This window comes from Athene cunicularia (genome assembly GCF_003259725.1).
Source record: "Athene cunicularia isolate RWA chromosome 15 unlocalized genomic scaffold, athCun1 chr15_part1, whole genome shotgun sequence".
Taxonomy (NCBI): Eukaryota; Metazoa; Chordata; class Aves; order Strigiformes; family Strigidae; genus Athene; species Athene cunicularia.
Window position 1 is genome coordinate 3,030,814 of NW_020799121.1, and position 23,588 is coordinate 3,054,401.

A 23,588-nucleotide genomic window follows, 5' to 3' on the forward strand; every position below is an offset into this window, starting at 1 on the left:
GGAGGGGAGAGTGGGCGCTCCGCAGCGGCGCAGCCGGGGGGACCTCTCCGACCCCCCGGGCTGATTTTGGGGAGCAGTCCCAGGAGGGGATCCGGCCCCGGGGGACGGGGCCAGGCATCCCCGCTGAGAACAGGCGGCTCTGGGGAAAAGTCCCTCTAAACAAACCGAAGGCGCTGAGGGGACAATAAGGGACTTCAGAGGAGGAGCTGCACCAGGAGTCTCTCAATTAGAGTCGCTGTAATGAAATTAAAAACCATTAGATCGTTCACCGTTGATGTCTACGACTTTCCTGGATGTCAAAGCAATTTGCTTAAACCCCCGGGACGGGGGAGGCGGCGGCGGGGCGCGCTGCGTCTCGCTGTCGCCAGGGTCCGGCAATCATTATCGTGACCGAGCGGCCCCCCGTCGCCCCCCCCAGCCCCCTTCCCCCGAGATTAACCCGGTACCGAGCAGGGACCGCTTTTTATCTTGAACACAGCGCGTTCCCCGCCACCCTCCTCTCCCATCCTCTGCGGGTGGCTGGCGGGGGCGGGGTGGCACACTAAATCCCTCCTTGCCCCCCGCTCCCCTCCCCACTCTTGCCTCTTTGCCCTCCTTGGCGGGGCGCTTGAGGTGCCTGGGCCGCTGTGGTGGTGAGATGGGAGGTTTTGGGGGGCTGGGGTGGGGCTGTGACCGTCCTGGAAAGGCGGGAAGCCCCCACCCGCAGGTCCAGGATGCCAACGCGTGTTGGGGAACCAGCTCTGCCCCCCCCCCCGAGGGTCTGGGGGACAGCAGCATAGCCCAGGGCTGGGAGGGGGAGGGGAGCAGCGGGTAAGGAGGCACCTTTGACAGCATCACCTGGCCCTGATGTGCTCCTTGGTTGTGGGGGGCGATTTTCTTGAGATGTGTGTCGTGTCGTGTGTCTCCCCCCACCCCACCCGGCACTTCTGTCAGCCCTTCTGGGGGAGTCCTGAGGAGGGAGAAAATTTTAGGGAAGGGAAGCCGAGGACCTGCTGGCCCCCCTCATCCTCCTCTTCCTCCTCCCCGGGCAGCAGGGGGATGCGCCGCACTATGCCCCCTCCATTCCCACGGGATGTCCTCTCCTTCTCCCCTTGCCCAGATCATCCTGAACTCCATGCACAAATACCAGCCCCGGCTCCACATCGTGAAGGCGGACGAGAACAACGGCTTCGGCTCCAAGAACACCGCCTTCTGCACCCACGTCTTCCCGGAGACCGCCTTCATCGCCGTCACCTCCTACCAGAACCACAAGGTGAGGGGCTGGGCCGGCCCTCGCACCGGCCCGCTGCGTCCCCGGCCTCCCCTCCTCCCGCCGCTCCTCCCGAGGGCCTGGCTCCCCATTCCCCTTCTTCTCCCTCCACACCCCCCTCTCCTTCTTCTTTTTCACCCCCCTTCTCCTTTTGCTTTCCTCCTTCTCCTTTTAGTTTGTTCTTCCCTTCTCCTTTCAGTTCTTTTCCTCCCTTGTATTTTTTTCTTCTCCTTTTTGTTTCCCCCCCCCTTCTTTTTTTCTTTTTTTTTTCTTCCCCCTTTTCCTTTCCTCTCACCACACCCCCATCCCATCCTCTGTTATTCCTGGCGACACATACAAAGTGTCTAAAGACGGGGCTTAGCGCAAGCCGAGGGGGAATTAACTCAACAGGATGGTTTGCTCAGAGAGGAGACAACCAACCGAGGAAGTTGGCTTTATCTTCTCCCCTCTCCCCATCGGTCAAAGGCTTGTAATCTGCAGAAGGGAGCCCGGCGCTCCCCTCCGCGGCCGGGGGGCTGATAACCCGGGCTGGCTGCGCTCCGGCCCTTTGTTTGGGACAGGGCTCCTTCCTCGGGCAGCCCTGTGGGGAGGTCGGCGGGGGGCTGAGGGGTTGGCAGCGAAGAGGCCCTGGAAGGAAAGGGAGGCTCTGTGCCTGAAATCAGCTCCCTGCCTGCCCAAGCAAAACAAAGAAAAAAAAAAAATCCTCAAGTAAGGTTTTCTTGGGGTACTGCTGGGTAGGCACATGTGGGTTCCCGCTGCTGTCCCCCTCTGCCCACCCAGGAGGACACCGCTGCTGGGCTGCTGCCCCCTCGCCTTCCCCTGCTCTGCTTTTGGGCTTTCCCACCCAGTGAAGCCAGAGGGGGAGGAAGGCTCAGGGCTGGGGAGGAAGGCTCAGGGCTGGGGTAGTTCCCAGCAGATGTATTAGGGATGCCTTTCACCAGCTGCCCCTCACTGCTGTCTGCAAGCCCTCTCTAGGGCAGAGCCCCATTAAATGCCAATTTTCCTTCAGAATAAAAGCAAAATCCTCCCCCATTTGCATAGAAAATAATTACTACAAAATTTTACTTGTGCTTAGGGGCAGGTAGGATGGTTTCTTTGCACTTGACAGTGAAATAATTGTTTTTCAAATGGAGAAAGGTCATTGAACACCCCAGAAAAGTCCTGGATGCTTTCCTGGAGATGTAAATAGGAAGCTCCTAAACCTGCACAAAATGATTGTGTTTCCTTCGCCCATCAGTTGTCAAGGGAGACACAGAGAGCAGAGGTAGGCTGGAGAAGAAAGAGTGTTTCACTATAACTAGGAAGAAAAGAAAATACTTCCCTGCTCTTTAAATAGGAGCTGTTGGCACGATCAGGACAAGCAAACTGAATCCAAATTGAGTACTCGCCAAATTATGCCTTAAATTATAACTCCACTGTGGATGCTATAAAATCAAGTTTAACTTCTGCTTGATGGATTCGGAGAAAGAATATAATATTAATAGAACTGGGAGTTAATAAAACAGGACACACTGCTCACTTTAAAGGCATTTCCCTATAAGAAAGCAGACCTGAATTTAACTGCTTTCCTTTGAAGAAAAATAGGACTGTTTTATAGAAAAAGAAATTATCATGCAAATAAAAGCAAAGCAGAAACATGTAAGTACAGTAGTTTGGGAAAACTGCCATATTAGGAGGAGCAGGAATATTTGATTGTAAATCAACAACATCTGGTTGATAAGAAACGACATCTGCGTATCTGTCTCTGTCAAAACATACGCACTGACAAACGCAGGGATCCCTACAGACACACACACGCTCGCATCCCAGCAGACACATGCACCCGCGCGCAGACACCACTACATATTTTACACACACCCCTACACATTTTACATACACTTACATCCCTCCCCCCCAACACACGCATTCCTCTTGTTGCTTCACCGAATCATTGGGGGAACAAATAAAGAGTGGCTTTAGCCCCAAGATAAAGACCCAATTGAGAAAGATAGAGCCATAAAAATAAACCAGGGAATGATCTACCCTAAATGGCATCTCCCTCCAGGGAAGGGAATAAAATTTGTAGCTTGCCCCAGTACAGATGGAGAATAATATTGGGGCTGAGGCGGCGCGCAGCTGGTACTGTTGCAGAAGCTGGCTGTGCGCAGAGTAATGTCCTTCAGCTGAATCAAGTGGCAAGCGGGGTCTTTTCCACAGGCAGAAACCTGAGTTCAGCTTTCACAGCTGAGATGTTGCTGGGCAAAATGTATTTTCACGTGGCGATGCAGTCTGCATTTCCCATTGCCATAAACAACCTCAATCCCACCAATCTCTGTCTGTCTGCATCAGGCTCCCCAAGGAGGGTCTACCTGTCCTTTGCCACGTCTGTTTGTCAGTGCACAACCTGTTTTTTCCCATTTACAGCCATCTCTCTCTCGCTTCCACCCATCACCTGTAGCGCATCATTCATGCAAACTTTCCTATCCGCACAATCGCACACAGTTTGTATATTTTACACACAGTTTTTACACACTCATGTATTTTACACATACATGCACATATATACACAAATTTATACATGCACGTGTTTTATGTTTCAAGGGCTATGTTATAGGTGGGCTATATTACAATATTAATTGAACAACTTGCCCACAAATGCATTTGTGTCTATGCTTACACAGCTTATAGAAATACCTGACTGATTTCAGATCAGTCAATTTATTTCAATAGCACAGCTGCAATCCCAATGTAGGCTTGTGCTTATTTCCCCTGATATTTTAGACAGCCTGAAAAGATATTTAAGCACACTGGGATCTCCCCTGCCCCAGCCCTACTCCACAAAAGGAGGCTTAAGCTACGAAGAAAGTTTTGGTAAAGTTTTCAGTGTGGTTGTCAGCAGCTTGGCTGACCACCTCCCCCCTCTCTGCAACCCTGAAAAAATACCCCAGAAATATTGAGGTGTTAAAATAGGTCACATGCACATTTCATTTCCTTGCCATTTACACAATGGGTGCTTGCAATCAGGCTGATTCCCAAATATTAACTTCCCCTGCAGTTAAGTACCATTTTGCTGTAGCTTAAATCATTGTGTTACTAGCTCGTATTTATTAGGTACTAGCTCTCTGCTTAGGACCAGGAAATGAACCCTAATAGACAGAAATAATTAAGGTTCTGCCCTCTTGAGGGTTCTTTCAAAAGCAAGAATTCACAACAATTATTCTCATTAATTTTTACAACCTACTTTCCCCGTTAGCTGGATTTGGGCTTTATATTGGTTTCTCCCCCTCAGGATATCCGGTTTTATGCTTTTTTTTTTTTTTTTTTTTTTTTTTTTTTTTTTTTTTTCCCTCCCCTAAGATATTTAACATTCTTGGTAGCCCACATTTTTTTAGGGAAATGTTAGCCCCAGCTGGGATGCTCTAGGCACCCAGAAATGCTAGGTGCACCATAGCAAAGCAGAGGACCAGGAAAGGGCCTGGCTGAAGACTAATCTGATGCACTCCCAGAGAGCCACTGGGTACAGAGAAACATGCTGGTGAGCTTTCTGATTATATAGGTTAATCTCATCTCAGAAAGAACTCTGTACTAAAAGAGTGCTGTTAAATTGGCCAAGTCAACTGGTGTTCCATCCTGCCAAGTTTTGGAGAGTTGCCTGTGTGGCTCTCCTCTGAGCATGTGGCCTTTTGCCGCTTTGTTAAGGCATCTCACAGGGTTGTGTAGGTGTAGCTGCTGCTGGAGGTGGGCAGGTCCCTGGGCTCGCTACGTTTTGCCCTGACAGCTCAGTTCTCCTTGTCTTTGGTTGCAGGTAGCCACCTCCATCACTTCAGTAGAGGCCGATGTGGTGGCCTGGCTGGCATCCCAGGCAGTGCCTCCATGCAGAGACTGGATCTGGTTCAGTCCCCCGCAGCAGTATTGTAGGGTTGTGTCCCCCAGATTCTCCCTGACTGGCCTGGGGCCATTAGCCCTGTGTCTTGTCACGTCCATGTCAAGAAGGGACAACCTCTCTCCTTACTCAGGGCAGGCCCTTCTCCAAAGGAGGGTTCTCTGAAGGGAGGGGGGTTCCACAAGCACTGACAGAGGCAGGACTCCCTGGGGTTAAGTGAAGTGAGACCATATAACTCTTTTTGGTCTCCAGGACTGGTGGCTTTTGTGCAGTCCTTGGTCGCTCAGGAACAGCAGTGATCCCTTCTCCTCTCACTGACCTTCTCCGGGGCTTCTTACATCTCTTCTCTCAAACGCTTAGTCTCATTCCAGGCTTCACTGGGCGAGTGTTGCCTTCAAGAGGTCTTGTGTCCTTCACAACCTGTGTCTGAACCAGTCCTGTCTCCCTGCTTCCCTGCCAGCCTGGGGACAGGGTGCTCAGCCAGTCCCATCCCACTTGTTTTCATCCTCAATCCAGACCCCTCACCAAACTCTGTAAAGATACCCTGTCTTTCTCCAGCTTCACTTCTGCCTCCCAACCCAGCTCCTTCCCCCTGTACCCAACACTGTGCAAAGTCTGTCTCTTCTCATTCTCTCTTCTTGTCTCCCAGTTCAGCCAGCAGCCTCCTCAATGAGCCCCTCTGTCTTGCACCGGTACCACCGACCAGACACTGGCTCTCAGTCCCTCCCATTTCCTTCACTGGCTTCTGGGTTCAGCATCTCCTCCCCCCTGTCAGCAGCCTTTCCTTCCCTTGGCCTTTACTTTGGGTTCTGAATCTCAGCTCCCTATCCAGCCCCTCTGTTTGGCGCAGCCAGATGTACGTAGTCTCAGCAGGCACCTTGTCTTCATCTATTTCTTTCCTTCCCACTTCTCTGGTTTGGCTTCCTCCTCCATCCTGACTTGGTTTTCACCTGGGGCATGTGAGAGTGTAAAAGAAAAAGGCTCTGTGCTTTCAAGCCTGAAGCCCGGTCTCCCAGTTACTCCCATCACAGCTGGCTGCAGTGCTGGCAGGGATGGTCCTGATGTATCTCAGACATGCTAAACAGAACCATGGCCACCTGCACGGCAGGGACAGCACGTATCCCCACAGCATGAGGATGTCCATGCATGCTCAGCTTAAGGGTAATGCCTCAACCTCTCCATCACTACATGGGGTATCCTGAATGGTATTTTTTTTTTCCAACTCAGGCTTTTAAGTGGTTCAAGAGATGTTCACAAGAAGAGAGCTTGGAAAGTAAGGGTCCCATCCCCTGTAGAACATGAAGTCCATTTTCCAGTATGCCCAGCCTTTAGGACAGTTTCAGAAGAGCCTCCAGAAGAGCCCAAGAGGGTCAGAGTGATGTGTTTTCCCCTAGCTGAAGTGCTCAAACAAAAGTGGGACCCATTTGGTTGATAGCAAAATAAGTAAATAAAACGGACGCCAGGACATATACCTGGTGTGGAACATTTCAGCCCTAACAAAGTTTTGTAAAGCTAGAAGAAATTGAGAAAATCTTATTATGGCAAGCACGTGACAAAAAGTAATACTGAGTGGTAGTTTTGACCCTGATCATAGCAATCAATATTCATGAGCCTGTAGACACAAATACCCATATAAATATCTGGCCATTAAAAAAAAAAAAAAAAAAAAAAAAAAAAAAAAAAAAAAAAAAAGTAGTGAAACATCTTTCCTAGACCTAACTAGATGCAAAGCTAAATTTTATCATGCTGGAGCTAAAGATGCCATTGGAAATGTCTCATCAGAAATGCTTTGTGACCAGTTAGCCCAGAGAAAATAGTGCAGAGGAGCAGCGCTGAGATTTCATTGGGAACTGTCGCTTCCCGTTAAAGTGAAGATGAACCCATAGGTCAGACAAGCCCCGAAAAGTGTAAATCTGGGAGGCTTCACTCTGGAAGGCTTCACTCTGGAAAGCTCTTGTCTTAGAAGAGTCTGCAGCGGCTTTAGAAATCAGTGGTCAGAAGAGAAGTTTGCCATCAATTTCTTTCAGTAACAAATACATAAACAAAGCCCTATAGTTTTATTGAATCTGTGCTATATAATTTAGCCCTGGGAAATCTGTCTTAATGACCTTGCAGGACGTTGTATTTTTTTTATTTTTCATGATGTAACTGTCAATTGACATTCTGACAGCTTTTTCTTTCCCACCCCAATGAGTTACAGTTAATTAAACAGTTTTGCTATGGCAAAGTTGATCCAGAAGAAGGTTATTTCCACCCGTTCGTTTGCTTTTCCACATCTGAAATAGTTTGTAAGTCAGACAAAAACTAGCCAAACAAAATATCTTCCACGGGCTGTTTTCTAAAGCAGGGATTCACCAACTTTTCTCTATTTTCTGTTTTGTTGTGTACGGTTTTCTTAAATCTGGCTTGGACTCTCCTGGCCTAGTGCTAGGGCTGATGCCATGAGTTATCATCTAGGGAAACTTTGTTCTGAAAGCTCCTGCTGCAATCTATCTGAAGTACACCAAAGAGCTGAGACCTAATTTCAAACCTTCTGTAGTCCCTGGTCTCTAGATGTCTTCAATCTCGCAGATCTTTAATTTTAAGGAGACTGAAGTTAGTCATGCTTCACTTGGGGCTTTCTGCCACCGACACGTATGTTAATACCTTTGCTTGTAAGAGTGTTCCTGATGTGGGTTAGGGGACTTCTCTACTCATAAAACAACGTATTTGCGAGATTGAGGTCCATAGGATATTTTGTCCGACATTTTGTGGGTGATTAAAGACTTGATTCATCAAACAGGCCATTCATCTGAGGTCCTTAAATTAGGGGCTAGCATGTTGACGACTCCTTCTCTGGTGAATGGAGAGTGTGGGGGACCTGTGACGGCAGTGCTACCCACCTCAGAGCCCCAGTGCCCTCTGGCAGTCCCCATCTCCCTCCATTGATTCCAGCAGGAATGCTGGGAGACGAGGTTCCCAGTGCAGGCGCCTTGGTTAAAATGCCTTCGGTTAGGTTGGGATGAATCTGGCCCTTTGTACATTTGTGTGCTGGTGCCAATACTGTAAATCCTCACTCAGTGAAGGACTTCACTTATGCAAGCAAATATTGCCATTGGGTTCGGCAAGTGAGGACAACTCGTACATTTAGTGTGCTTCAGAATGCAAATTGCCTAGAAACATTCAAAAAGTTAAATAATGCCTATTATTCATTATAGAAGTGCCACCACCTCTATGGTGGAAACCTATAGGCAGTTTCTTTGCAAAATACGTAGCTGGTTGTCTAATGATTCAGGGCTTTTAATTATAAAATGCACCCCTGTTCTACTGAGAGAGAACGGCTCAAATGGCGAATTGGACCAAATAGATTGGCTGTTTACCCTTCTCTTTGAAACTGGAATGTGTGACAAAAAAACGCAATGCCCTGTTTATGTACTAAATTAGGTCAAGATTTAATGGGAATGCCCACGGGGACAAGTGTAGGGGTGATGGGGTCTTTGTCTGAGATTTGGGGCTGAATTAGGCAAAGATGGCAAATAAACAAACAGCCTTTGGAAAAAAGTATGCTATAAAATGAGAAAATAGCAAAATAATCTGGTCATGCAGACACCTGGCGGGGTTTGCTATTGACACTAGCTGAGCCAGATTTTTCTCTTTGAATTTTGGCAAAGAGGTGGGTCCAGTTGTGTGTGCTTGACTTGGTGAACATGAACCTCTCTCTGTTCTCCCAGTGTTAATCTCAAGATCTTTCCTTCCCATTGGCCAACTTTCAATAGGAAGGAAGGACAGTGTTTCCATAAAATGTGGAGAGCTCATGAAGTTCCTCCAGTGGCAAACACAGGCTTGTCTCTCCTCCTGGACAAGTGCAAGCAGCTCTCCTGGCTGAGGGCTCGGACTGCCAGGCAGCGATGGAGAAAGCAAAGAAGGGGAACTGTTGCCTCTTATGCCTGAATATTAGGACATTACAACTAGATCACACTTGATCCAGACTCACCCCTGCTCTGCAAAGCATTTGCATCACATCTGGCATGGCAGAGTGAGTTTGTACAAGGTCAGCAGGGCATTTGAGGGTGTTGCTGGTCCACGGTTAATATTTGTTTAAATGACAACCCCTGTCTTGAGAAAACCTACCCACCTAAACCCTCAGGAAAGGTATGTGAAGGAGAGGATTGCATCTCTTTGAGCAACGCAGTTGGTTTTGATAAGGGTGCGTTCTGTACAGCAGCTGCTTTAAACGTTTAACTTAGATGCTATAAGAGGACCAAAGTTAGGAGTCTGAGGTGAAATTTAGATGCTGAAGAAAAGTTTAGATGCTGAAGGCAGCCAAGTAAGGGAGCAAACTAATCCCTCTTAATTCCTCTAGGACTGATGGGGAGACAAATATTCCTCCATATCATGATGGTCAGAGGTGGAGGTGTCCTTCAGGTACCTTAGGTAGTTAGTCTATGCGGTGTTTACAGGTGTGGGGCTGGTTGGGGAAGGATGTCAGATGCAGAGCACCTGGAGTACATTTGACTGGTCTGAAATACAGAAAGGGTGAGCCTTACCAGTCTCAGTAAGAAGATTGAGGGTCTGAAAGGTAAGGTTTTGGTCATGGCTGCACATTGATGAGAAAATGCTTGTCGGCATCAGTGGGATTTGTTCAGGCAGTATGACTGTTGTCCTTGGTCCTCTGGTCACTGCAGCCCTTTCTGTCCCAACAGCAAAAATAAGTAAGTAAGTAACTTTAAGAAAGCAGATTTCCTCCAGAGACAACTTTGTGTGTGTGCATGCAGTCCCACATGTTAGTTATGGGAGAAGCCTGAGAGAAGCGAGATGTTGTTGACAGGAGATATTTTTCCAGAGGAGAGATCTAGAGGAAGGCCCATCTGGAGTGGTCAGTGCCTGAGCTGAAGGATGACTTGAGCTCCTGAAAGCTGTGCTTTCCCCTACATCCCTATTGGCTTGAGTTTAATAAACTATATCCCTTCTCTCCCAGGCCATGCCTTGGACTTGCAATGAACCCATTACATTTCCTCCCTTTCAGATCACCCAGTTAAAGATTGAGAACAACCCCTTTGCGAAAGGCTTCCGCGGCAGCGATGACATGGAGCTCCACAGGATGTCCAGGATGCAGAGGTAACGCGTGCCTCCTTCATGGGGACCCACTCAGGATTGCGAGAGCCACCTGGGCATTGCTTTGCATGTCACTTGTGGCTTGAGTTAAGCCAGGACTTAATGGCAGTCCCTCTTCTGACATCTGCATGTGCAATTTACGGCAAGCTGTTGAAATATTGTCAGGATGTGGGGCCAAAATCCAGGACTTCCCACTCTGAGGTGAATGCCTTAACTACTGGGTTACAGAGGTAGGATCTCACTTGTGGGTTGTTCTCTTGGCCGCAGAAACCTTGTATTTCTTTCTGACGTGTCCCCTTTCAGAATAGCCTCCAGCTTTGTGCTAAACAGATGTCTCTGTGGCTGTATGTGGGCTTAAACCTGTTTAAAGCAACAAGAGACTTGGACTACCTCTGACACACTCTGGTCATCAGACTGCTGCAGAAGAGCTGTTGGGTACTTTTCTCCCCGGGTGACAGTGCTTTAAAGACAAAGCTCACAGCCTTTTTCTGGGAGAAGGCTTGTTAAGGATGCTCCAGATGCCTCTGGAGATCTTGGTGTGGAGAGCTGTGTTGTGCTGGTTTCTGGCTTTTGGAGAGTCTTTGGCAGGAGGGGAGTGTTTACCTGGTTGGTTCTGGATGTGCAGATTAGGAGCATAGACGTGGTTTCAGGTTGAAGGAAGGTATTAGAAAATGTTGGGATCTCCAGGGCCAGGTGGCTGAAGAGGATTTTTGAATATCTGTTTTGGATGTAAGTACTTAAGCTGAAAATCAAGCCTAAATCTTGTTTAAAGATCCTGTTTAAAGTCCTTTTCTAAATGTCCGGTACTGCCAGTAATTAACTTCATGCACTTCACTTGGAACTTTGTCCATGTGTCGAGTTGCTTCCTGGTGCAAATGTTTTGCAGGAACATTGCCATACCCATGATTATAGCTGAGGCAGATGTCGATGCTCAATATAGGTTTTTTTCCATCCAGGAGGACAGGAGCGACTCAGACCCCTTATTCTCTGGGAGCAGCAGAGCTGGCTCTCAGCGGAGGGCTGCAGGGGCCTGCGCTGTGGCCTTCTGCTGGGAGGGCTCTCTCCGCCGCCCGCCTGGGAGCCGGCTGCCGGCAGCCACTGCAGATGCCAGTGCCGATGCAGGAGTCTCTTCTTGTTGCCATAGCTGGTGACCTGAGCATGTCTCTCCATTGCTGTGCAAATTGTGCCAGTGGGTCACAAATAATGCCTGTAATCCTGCAAACGCTTACACTCATAACTCTACTCAGATGGGCAAATGTACTCCTGTGTACAAACATTTTCAGGCTTGGACCCAGAAAAACATATATATATATATATATATATATATATATATATATATATATTTAAATGTATATATAACACTTGCTCTTCTCAATCTAAATCATCTCTGTGGTCTTCTGAATGTGCCCTGTGTTCCCTGCCTGCCCTTTCCAACGACAGCACAGATCCTGGCATAATATGTCAATATTTATTTATTTATGGGTGCACTACCACTTGAAATAGTTTTTCTCCCCCTCCCTCCCATGCCAGCCTCCCAACCTCTACTGGAACTTGAGTAACGATGTCCCCCGCACATTTTTGCTGCTAAACTACCCTTTCATTACAGTCAATGGAAAGATTTGAAGGTTTACATTCATCGTGGGGTTTTTTGGAGCAGGAGGGAGGAGGTAAAACAGTGAGGACTATTAGAAGGGCTTCATGCCATATGAAGAGCATGGCATCTAGCCATGCTGAGCTTGTGCTAAAAATTGCTTGGCATTTTTATGCGGGCCTGTGGTCATAGTCGATGATACAGTGAACAGAAACACTTGGAATATATAAATACACCCTCTCAGACCTGGTAGGGTTGAAAGGGTTAAAATCCACAGCGTTGGCTTTACAGGATAATTTCTGATGCTCACTTCCTTAATAACTTATCCTCTGTACCGATAGCATAGAAATGACTGTGTACCTTTACAAAGATGTCATTTTTTTAAGGGAGAGCAGGATAAGATTATTATAGTAAAACAAAGACCCATTCAGGGTTGAAAATATTAGACAAATACGCACCCGCCTTTGTGGTTTTTTATATATATTTGAATATATACAAAATTATATATAAAAATATATGAAAACATATATAAAATAAATTATATATATAAAAAATAAATTGCATATATAAGATAAAGAACCATTCAGGATTGAGTATGTTAGAGAAGTATGACCTACCTTTGTGGGTTTATACAGGTTTAACATATAAATATATATTAAAATATAATTAAATATATAAAAATATATTCTAATATATAAATGTATGTGTGTGTGCGTGCATATGTAGTGAAGTTGTTTCCCAGGGATGGACCTGCTCCCCAGCTGGCAGGCATAAGTAAGTCTGTCTTAGCTTTAGGGGAATGATGTCTATTTATGCCTTTGGAGAATACAGTGGGATGTATTTTTAGTGCTATGCCTTCATTATAGACAAAAGGTAGCTAGAAATACAACACTTTTTAAAAACAGTGCACAGCCTTTTGTACTGGAAACTGGTGACCTGACATTCATCAGGTCACTGATCATCTCATTAAGGGGTATAGTCATGGAGAGAATGAATTTTTCATGCTGAGGAAAGCCTCGGCACCTATATGTTTTCTTTATTTAAATCTCAAATGTTTCTTGATTCCCTGCATAGGGCTATTGCAGAGGGGCGTCTCCTAGCTGAAAGTGGCCCTGGGAGAAGCAGACCCCAGCAGACAAGGCTGAGAGGCAGCACTGACCCAGCCGGGTGTGTGATCTGGCTTTGTGACATCCCAGTTTTGGGGAAAGCTGTCCCCAGCTACGGCCAAAACATGTCGCTCTGCTCACCCCTCCTACACTTGCACGCCTTGGAGGCCCGAGCCCTGGTGTGTGCTTATAGATTCTAGCACTAAACCTTCAGGTCCTAATGTGCTGTGTGGTCAGATTAGAGGAGGTGTGTGGTGGTTGAAGATGCGGTCTAGAAGCAGTGTCCCCAGGTTGGACTGGTGTCTAGGCTCCCTCTGCGCAAAGCGGAGCATGGTGGGCGCTTCCAGACAGCAAAGCTGCTTTCTTTTGAGAACTCACCACTTGGATGGCATGGTGGGTGAGGAGCCTTCCCTCTGCCTGTCTCACCTGCAGTCTGAATTATATGCTTAGGGTAGATGCCTGCCTTTTAAATAGCTAAAATGACATGAGATAAAGTACATCCTAACAGAAAGAATTGCCATCTGGCCAGCGCTGGTGGTCTCTTTGTGCCTTTGGCTGTCAGAGGGTGGGAGGGAGACCAGTTTGCTGGGTCCAGAATGACTCATCTCAGAACAGGTCTCGCAGTCGGGTCAAGTAGAAGTAGGTTTAAGTGCCAGTGGAGACTTGTCCTGATGATTTATCCACTGAACACCTACCTTTGGCGAACGGTACAGACTAAGAGAAAGAAAGATGTAGCAGGGAAGAAAGACAACTTCCAGTGCCAAGAGTGAGCTCAGAGCAAGGTCTCGGGTGCCTCATTGAGGACTCTCCCTCCATCTCTGCTTGCTTCCGAGTGCTCTGGCCAAGCAAGAACAATGTGTTGGCCTGAGTGTCCTCTGGGGACAGGAACTTTGCAGGGTGGATGATGATGTCTTTCTGTGTCCATCCCTCTCTGTGTCCTTCTCCTTTGCAAGGCCTCCGTGGTGGTTTTCTCCTCCTTTTTCCAGAAGAAAAGTTAATAAGTCTGTCCAGGTAGGAAACTTCATTCAGTAGTGATATTAAGCCTTTCAACAGCAGATGATTTCATTGAAAAAGAATAGCCATGAGCTCCAGAGAGATCCAAATCTCAGTGAACACAGAGACCTCTGATATGTGTTCATTTTCCCCCTACTGCTTTTCTTTCCCAAGATGCATGGGACCGCTTTAGCAGTTTCTTTGACAGAATGAGTGCTCTGGGAGTACAGACTTTTAAAAAGTTTTCAAGTTCCTGAGCATGAGATCAAGTTTGTTATTTCCTTGAATTAAAAAAAAAAAAAAAAAAGAAAAAAAGGAAAACAGACTAGAGGAAAATGTGTAGAATGATGTGAATTACATTGCATCTGTATCCTGTGGTCATACTGCAATTAAAAAACATAAATCAGGTAAAAATTATGTAGTTGTGGTGCTGGGAATTTGGGGCAAAGTATTCCTTTTGGATTTCTTGCCCCTTTGTACTGTAAAAATTCCTTTTGTCTCTGCTTAGAACTTCTGCCTCTGCCAAGGGGAATTTGGTGTGGAGAGCAAGAGCAAAACACGTAGCAGAAATCCACAGATGGTGAAGCTTATGCAGAGAGACGATGAGATCTGCATTGCAGATGCCAGTGTAGGAATTTGCCCTTGAAATTCCCCATGCATGAGAGTCAGTGGAGCTGTATTAAACCCAAAACTATTGAGTGATTTGGGGAGTTGCATGCAAGTCATAGCTTTTAGTTTGTTGGGATTTTTAAAATCTGTGACTGCCAAAAGACAGCAGGGCAGAAATGTTTGTGGGTCTGGAGCTAGAGCACTGTAAAAGAGCAATTCTGTTAAACTCTTTGCTGATCATCTGCAACCCCCATTGTCTTCAGTGGTTATTATGGGTGCTGAAATGCTTCTGGAAGTCTCGGGCTATAGTTACTGTTCATTCAAATTGATGCAATTTAGTCCTTGAAGGTTTTTATTAGGAAAGCTTTTGAGAGGAAAGATGATTACATGAAAGGATGGCTCTTAGCTCCCTTGATGGGTATCCTGGGCCCTTTCAAAGTGAGACAAAGATCTAGAATGATCCACTTGACAAAGAAGAGTGGCATGTAGTTTGATGTTGTGTATAAGTTTTCTCCAGCAAATATCATGGACTATAGTTTGCTGTCTTTGGCATTAGTCCACAGTAATCTTCCTGGCTCCAAAGGAATTATTTCAAAGATTCCCTGGTGTAACTGAGAACAGAAACTGGGTCAGACAAAAAGGACATAAAATCAGTACCATGATTCAGAGCTGGCATAATGGAGAAGACAGTGCATTCTGGAGTTCCAGCAGAATAAATGGATGAGCCTCTAGGCTACAAAAGGGTTGTCTACCCTGGCATGTTCAACTGATAGGCACCAGTCTGACTAATACAAGTAGATCTTGGTCCACTGCAAACAGCCTTGCTCTTCTTGCATCTTCTCATTGCATCTTTACATCCACTTTTATTTCCCATGTTCTGTTACTGAAATCTCCCAAGAGTCACACACTGTCTGAGACATTTTCAGTGTGAAACTTAGAGTTATAACATCTGTTGGAGAGATGATGATGATTTCCTCCAGCAAATGTCCCCAAGGACATTTTCCTGGTCGAAGCCCCATTGGAAACTGTAGGCTTGAACCGTATTCTATAGAATTTGATGGAATTCAGATGAAATCCAAAATAAGGCTCTACAGACTTCACTGGAGGGGTATCCACAGCTCTTTTAAAGTGAAAAAGTCAGCTTAAGAAACACAGGATAGATACAGTTTTCTCCGCTGCCCCTTCTTTGGGGAATCTGCTGAAGATGCTTCTGATCGGCAGGATCTGATCTGCAGAAGCTCAGCCCAGCATGAAGGGATGCTGATGCTGTCTCTCTTGGCCAACATCCATGCTCCATCTCCTTTTACTCTAATATGAACAGTGGTATTTGTCTGCAGGAATCTAGTTTTTTATTTGTCTGATAATGATAGCTCTAGATCTTTAGCTGGTTCTTTTCACTGCTGGTTCTTGGGTTTGTTGCAGGGGTCTCTTTGGGCTGCACTGCTGCACTAATGTTAACATACCATTCATGCACCCAAGCCAGGGGTATTGGATCCCTTCACATCTTGGCAAGAAGGTCAGGACATTTGATATGTTGGTGGAGAATGCTCTAGTGAACAGCTTCCCATAATTCTCAGTGAACATTTTGACTTATATAACTAGACATCCAGTCTAGGGTATTATTTTCTGTGGGACTGGCCTGCAGCCCCCATGCAGAGAGAGCTCATATTTGATCTGAGGGTAAGACTGAAGGGAATACTCAGAAGTTCCTCTCCTACAAAGTCCTTTTCTGCTGTAGTTTATGCACTTCAGATTCTCCAGACAGTCTCCTGAGAGTGGTTCAATTTTATTTAAATATGCTGGAAATAAGCTGAAATGAATGTACATTGACAATTGCCAATTGTTTTCTGGTTTATTTTTTTCCTGGGAGATGGTATACTTATTCCAGCCACTTTTTTCTCTTCCTCTTTCTATATCTGTTATGGCTGGCTTCCATTTCTTTCCTACTCTTGAGTCTTAGCAGGAAGGACAACAATTGATGGCCTGGGAAATATAAACCCAGATGCCTTTGAGTTATAATTGTCCATCTGGAGTTGAGATCCGAGTCTGCACCACTGTATCCACGGTGCTGGGTGGACAGAGGGGATGGGACTGATAGGATGACAAACATTTGTCCTTTCGTAGTGACTGACCAAGGAGAGGTGAAAATCTCCCATCAATTTGGTAAGAGTGTAGGGGAATCACTCTGTTTGGCCACTGATATACCTTTGGTCAGATTTTAGGCTAGGAATTGCCATTGGAAACAAGACCTAGACAGTGCCCAGCTCAGGGGCTTCAGAAGGATGCCGTAAGAACATGGCAGCAACTAACCACAGGGAAATCTTCCATATCACAGCCCTGAGCAGATATCAGTATGGTCCTTGGGACCTCACATTTAATAAATCTTTTGAAGTCTTGTTACCATGAGCTACAGCAGCTCTGGAAAGCCTTGGTGTATAATACTTTGCTGCAGAAATATTAGAAGCATCTTCTAAATTAATTTGCTTAGGACCAGTAGGGGTTGGATGCTTCAGTGCAGAAGCTTCCTGTTTATAAACTGTGGATCTTCAAAAAAAAATTTAATGAGGTTTTTGTCTGGCAGCTGCATTTACTATGCACTGACTTGTATATTAGGAAACCTCAAGTCTGCATGTGAAAACATATTAAAAATTATTACTCTTTTACAGCGTAGTGATCAGCAAGAAAATGGACCGTGTGTCACTCTGTGGAGGTCTGTATTTATAATTTTTCCACAGTTTTTGTTAGTTTGCAGAGGCCAACAAGGTTTTCAGCTCTGAGATTACAAAACAGTCTTGAATTTGCTCCTTTGAATTCTTTGCTAGATATGAATTTGTGGTATTAGTGATCTTATGGAACTCTTGAGCCTGTCCTGGTGAGGGCATCATTTGGCCAAGGAAGGGGTAAGATGTCATGAGAGAAAATGACATCTTGTTTGTTAATTCCACCTGGCAGAGGTTTGATTTGGGTGGAAGAGCTCGGGGAAATGCCGGAAGTATTCCCTCGTAAGTCCTGATCTGTAGGGTCAGGTTTATATGATGAACTCAAAAGAGGAATGCGTGTGTTATTAGGAAATAGTTATGCAGAGCTGGTGTCGGATCCTAAGGGTCTGGGATCCATCTAGCCAGGTGGGAGTTAGCAGTCCAGACTTCAGGACTGAGTGCCTTCACGATAGACTTGGACCTCATCCCTGATTTGTTCCCCCAAGCTTTAATGAAAAATCAAAGTAATATTCTCTCCTGGTGGCCCTTTCGCTGGAAGCCTGGTGGTACAGAGACTGTACAGAGCCTTGCGCAATGTGGCTCCCCTCTTCCTCCCCGTCCTCCTCTGCTATTGTAATGCACCACCTACGGTAACTGAATATTCATCATTAGCCTCCAACAGACTTTAAATAGACCAGTGACAGCTTCCTTCCTTGTAAATTCTTTCCCCAACCAACATTTTTTTTTCTTCTAATTTTACAATTTTTAATGCAAGAAAAATGTAGCCCATTAACACTCCCATGTAAAACTAACTCATATTCTGGCCCAGGAACAACAGTCTCTTCCTTGCTGTGTGGACAATTTCCTATATTGCCCGTGAAAGTCAAGCTTTAACACTTTTTTTTTTTTTTCCCCTTCCTATTTTACTACAATTTTTTTTGACAGCAGAATTTCTGGACACAACAGTCATTTTGTGCCAGCAGTGAGCAAAACCTTTCATTCCATTAAACTGTGACCCAGGATTATAATCAGCTATTTTGGGAATAGTGACTTTTAGGCACAAGGGAAAAAAAAAAAAAGTATGTAATACATTTTTAAGGACTGAAGGACAAATGGACATGGTAGCTGTGCACACTGCATATTGAGTGGGCTCAGGAAACAGTATAAATAGTTCAAGATGACTGTTGCTTTACAAGGTACCAAAGATATCTCTTTACTAGAGCTCAGCTCCTGTAAAGAAGAAAAAGGCAGAAATACAGAGATAACTACCTTTGTGTACAAAAAAAATGGCAAAGTGAAAGGAAGAGAATATTTTAGATATTTAGTTAGAAAATACTTTCCTTCCTCTCCCTCCTCAAATAGTTGATTTTTTGGCAAAAATAACACCCAACATGTTTTGACTGAAATGGAAAAATTTCAGTCTGGAGGGAAGTCATTGCGATACCTCCTGGGAACTGTTGTTTGGAAACCTGCTGTCTCCAACCTGTTCCCTCTCTAGCATGACTCCTTGCTCGTACCATGTCTCCTGCAGAACACCACGGCCCTCTTTTATGGCCATGGAGGCTGTCCTGTCCCCTGGGGAATGCAGTCTGAAAGGAATTTGATCTCCAGTGCACAATGGGAGAGTGGGATCTTGACACCACCTATGTTGGCATTCAGGGTACAAATATTACTGTTTCAGGCAGACAGCTCCTTTAAGGAAAGAAAATATTTTTTTTTTTTCTATCAAGAAAAAACAATCAGGTTGTAAATTTTTCTCCCTCTCAGCTCTCCGTTGAGACAGAGAAAGTGTTGATTTAGGTGAGAAGTATCCGTGATGGGGATGGCTTCTTAGTGTTCTGTGGTACTTTGCACAGTGAGGGTCTGATGTTTTGATGGGGTCCCTGTAAGTTACCGTGAGAATTTACTGTAGGAACCCCCCGTACAGATCAAATCCCACATCCCAAAGAGACATTAAGTTTTTTCCCCCCACTGAAGCAGGGAGAAACTGTGAAAGCAGTCATCTCTACATCCCCCCAAAAAGACACAGAGAACTCCATGTGGCATCATGCCATGGTCCTTCTCCTCTGCTGTAGCTCACAGGTACCCCACTGGAAAAAAAAAATAAAAAAGAGACTTTGTCATATCTTGGGGGATTGCATATTAGTAGTGTTGGAGCTGAGGAAGAAGGAACCAGCCAATCCATGCAGCAGCCTCTCATTAGGAAGGAGAGCTAAGGGCAAGGTCCATGTATCATCTCCCTGTAGATTGTCTCTTTGGAAGAGAAACATGGTGGGGATGCGGCTTTGGGGTGTCACGCTGATACTATTTCCATGAGGATTGCTGTGTGAAGGTGGAGCATGACAGGAGCAGGCATCTCAAAACCGGGACCTGGTAGGGCTGGGAGATCCTCTAGAATGTAGATTTGAAGGTCGTTCAGGATGTTTTTAAGGCTATAGCTCTTGACCTTCCTGAAAAGCCACTAAAGCTGCCCTCCAGCAAGAGCTCTTGGGGTGGAAATGCTTGTGCTGGGGGTCTACAGGCAAAGAGGTCCTCTGAAGCCCACCACATACCCTGGCATCCATTGCTGCCTTGTGTATCTGAGAGATAGGTCTCTGCTTCCTCCCAGTCCATCTTCCTTGTGCACAGTCTAGACTTCAGTTCTGGGAAAAATCTGCCTGGAATGGGAAGCCATGCTCCTGCCAGCCCTGTGGGGAAGAGCTGCTGGGCTTCCAGGGGAAGAAACCCCACCTTTGGAATAGACTCTCCTTGGCAAGCCACCAGTGCCCAGGGTTTGGAAAGCTTTCATGGCACAATAAGAGACACATTTATTTGGTTTTGAGCTCCTGGGTGAGTTTCCCCTCCATTACAGCCTGGTTGCTGATGTTTCTGGCAGCCACCACCGCAGTGGTTTGGATGAAAGCTCCCTGCTGTGAGTAGGTTTATATAATTGGTATTGTTAAATTCTGTGAATAAGTTCTGAGTTGCTACAGTGATAGGTCCTTTCTAAGGGGCATAATTGGAGATTCAGGGCTCGTCCTCCACACGTAAGTGTTCAGGTGAGCTGGGATCTGAGGATCTGTTCATTCTTGTTCCAGCACAGTGTGAGTTGGGTATCTCAAAGCCAGCTTGGTCCAATGGTTATAGCCTTAAAGAAGGAAACTTGTGTTGGAATCTGGGCTCTGGTTTGTGATTGATCTGAGCCTGGTGGCTCTTTGCAAGGTGCTGCTGTACTACTTTATCTTCATGCATCTTAACAAGTCCTTGGGCTCAGGAAGCACCCAGCTGTCTTAGAGACAGCCCAGGAGGAGGCTTGCACCTTGCCTGGAGTCTCTGAGACCCCCTACTCAGCTTCAGTTCTCTCTCCTGCAGAGCAGGAATAATCTTATCCAGCCACGTTGCTGATGTGCCTGGAGAAATGTCTCAAAAACACACTGTAGGGTCTTGTAGGAGAGGGGATTTCCAGCCAGTGTTGGCAAAGCATCTCTGCTTCAAACCAGATTTCAGAGCAAAGGAACAAACCAGACTTTCCATTAGTGCTCACCCTCCCAGCCTGGCTCCACTGAGGCGTGTGGCTCTGGCGTGCATCAGGTCTTGGTGATTTATTTATTTCTCTTTTCTGAGCACTCTGGAGTGGAGCTTGCTCTCCAGTCCAGTGATTCCCCCATCCAGGACAACCAGGCTGGCAGACCCTGGGGAAAAGGGATGGGGATAAATACCGTAAGGGGAAAAAGTAGACCTAAATATTTAATCCATCTCCCAGTCAGCTTGGCAGAAATGAGGTTTTTATTTACATGCACGTGTGCATCCACATATACAGTATAAATGGTACCACATATACAGTATAAACGGTATATAATTTATAAATGCTATCATAATATGTAAATATGAATCTGGTGTATGTTGTTATATCTGCAAACACCTATTTTACGTATGAGTGTAAAATAGCAGTTGTGGTGGAAAAGGCATGAATCTAAAGAGAAAGATACTGAAAGGAAGGTGAAATACAAGAGTGCTGCATGGATAAAGTGTGATGGGGCTGCAGTCTCCTGGGAGGGATGTCTCTGTTTTCCTGAAAGTCTAAACAAACACCATGACACTAATATGCTGCCTTCATTTGTTAAGCCACTGATCTACTTATTAATTGATTGCTTTTCTGCCTTGTTTTTTTTTTTTTTTCTTTTTTTTTTTTTTTTTTTTTTTTTTTTTTTTTTAAAGAGTACCCGGTTGTTCCCAGGAGCACAGTGAGACAAAAAGTATCCTCGAATCACAGCCCCTTCAGTGGTGAGACCAGGGTCCTTTCTGCCTCCTCCAACCTGGGTTCCCAGTACCAGTGCGAGAACGGGGTGTCGAGCACCTCCCAGGACCTGCTACCGCCTGCCAACCCCTACCCGATCTCCCAGGAGCACAGCCAGATCTACCACTGCACCAAGAGAAAAGGTCAGACCTTGGCTGCTCCCCACTCGGTGCCTTCCCCTTCCTGACATGATTGCCAGCATTGTTTTCTACAATTTCCCCTTGCCCACAAGCTGGACAGCCCCAGCTTTCTTTACGGTGACACTTGATGAGCAAGGGATGAGGGTTGTGCCCTGGAGGCGGGCAGCTCCCCCAGGCTGCGATGGGAAACTACTCTCACCAGTGTTTGCCTATAATCCCATCTCTGCTGCCGGGCTGGGAGCAAGCTGTTTGGAGGGTTGGCAGTACCTTTCACCCATGTTGAATCCACATTTAGTAAGATAGCTAGTGCTGGAGATAAAGATGACCTATCTGTCTCCATAGCCCCTCAGAGAGGGTTAATCTCCAAAGGGAGATACCTTGACAGCTTAGATTTTGCAGTTTTCAACTAAGAGTCTCACAGCTGGGAGACAGCTGTCTGTCTGTAGAATGCAATTCCACTTAAATGCTCGGTCTAATGAACGGGCCGTGGGATTGAAAATCATGATATCCATGTTCGTTCACCTCTGGTGCGACTGACCTGCTTTGACAGAGCTTGAGGGATCAAACTGTGAGGGCTTTACACTGGCTGCTCAGCTCGTCCTGGCGTGAAGAGCCCCATGATATCGATGGGATAATTGTTCTCAGGCAAGAGAGAGCAGTTTGCAGTCTCTCCCAAAGCAAGGGGAGTACTTAGATGCAGAAACACTTACAGGACTGATATAGCAAAAGCCTCAGATCAGCTCCACCCCAGACACTCAGAATGAAATAGAGAATTTCCAGGGCTGAATGCAACCCTATGCCATGGGCAGGAGATAGTTACTGCCTAACCCTGTTCCTCTTTCTCAGGATTTAGTCTTCATTGCACAGAAAAAGTTAACAGGAGTCAGCATGCACCACGGTATTTGAATGCACCGAAAAGTTCTCCAGCCCTGTAGCCTCTCCCCACAACAGATCCCTTCCTGCTTCCCTGCACAGTCCTATCAGTCAGCCACATGTCATTATTTTTAGTAACGTCACCTCTGAGGCACTGGGATGTGCACTGTAGACACACAGTCTAAGGTAGTGGATGCTGGGAAGTGCTGGCAGATGAGGTGGGAGGGCAGTGGAAATCTCTCTCACATCCTTGGTGAATCCCCTGAATGTTGTCACATCATGTGTGTTGTTTACTAGTATATATGCAAACAAAAAAAAGTTGAGAAATCTTAATATTTTCCTGAGACTGAGCAGAACAGTGGGAAACAGAGGCATCATTTTCTGGCTTCTCCAGCTGACCAGACAACCCTTGTACTCATGTAGTGTGTATCATAGCTGTGATTGGAGATGGTGATGCTAGACTTGAGCTACCTGTAATATAGGGAATAAGGAGCTGATGTGACTTCCTGGAGTGTCCCCTAAGGTCAGAGGTGGGGTGTGTGGCCCTTGCTACTCCTGTGCTGGTGTGGGACTGTAGGTGTGAGGTGCTGGGACACAAATGGGTGGCTGTGGGCAATGGAAAGGCAGGTCCAGTTTGCCCTTGGCGTCCCTCAGCCTGCAATCTGTCCTCAGTGCTCCTTTGCCCCAAGAGCTGAGCTTTCACCGCTCCTCTTCCCCTTTGCAAAAACTAACCAAAACAATCTGGCCCAAATGGCAACAAATCCTTTGGACAATCTCTGACTGCTGCATGTCCCTGTACCACAGGGCAATTCATCATTTGCCTCCACATTGTAACGTGATAAGGAATCAACAGAGGTTTCCTTCCAGTTTTGGGATTCCCGTTAAGTGGTGTCTCCATGGGTGGTTTCCCTCAATCCCTCAATTATCTCACTTCCTCTTATTGTCACAAAAGAGACGACTATCTGCCCTGTAATAAGCTCCCTGGCCCCTTTTGGCCTGCATGGCCCTTGCAGGAGACTGGCAAAGTGAGTCCTTGTCTGTACGGCTGATGGCCCCTCATTATCTCTACGATGGCTTGAGTGGCACAAGCAGTTAA

The 23,588-nt window shown here is 46.2% G+C and overlaps 1 protein-coding gene across 1 annotated transcript in view; it reads left to right on the forward strand.

Annotated features, from left to right (window-relative positions):
• Nucleotides 1–23,588, forward strand: part of TBX5 (T-box 5) — a 33,011-nt gene that overhangs the window by 2,055 nt on the left and 7,368 nt on the right. Inside the window, exons 3-5 of the mRNA XM_026860057.1 lie at nucleotides 1,100–1,252; nucleotides 10,117–10,208; nucleotides 21,396–21,622. Coding sequence (XP_026715858.1) covers nucleotides 1,100–1,252; nucleotides 10,117–10,208; nucleotides 21,396–21,622 — 472 coding nt within the window. The remainder of the gene's footprint in view (nucleotides 1–1,099; nucleotides 1,253–10,116; nucleotides 10,209–21,395; nucleotides 21,623–23,588) is intronic.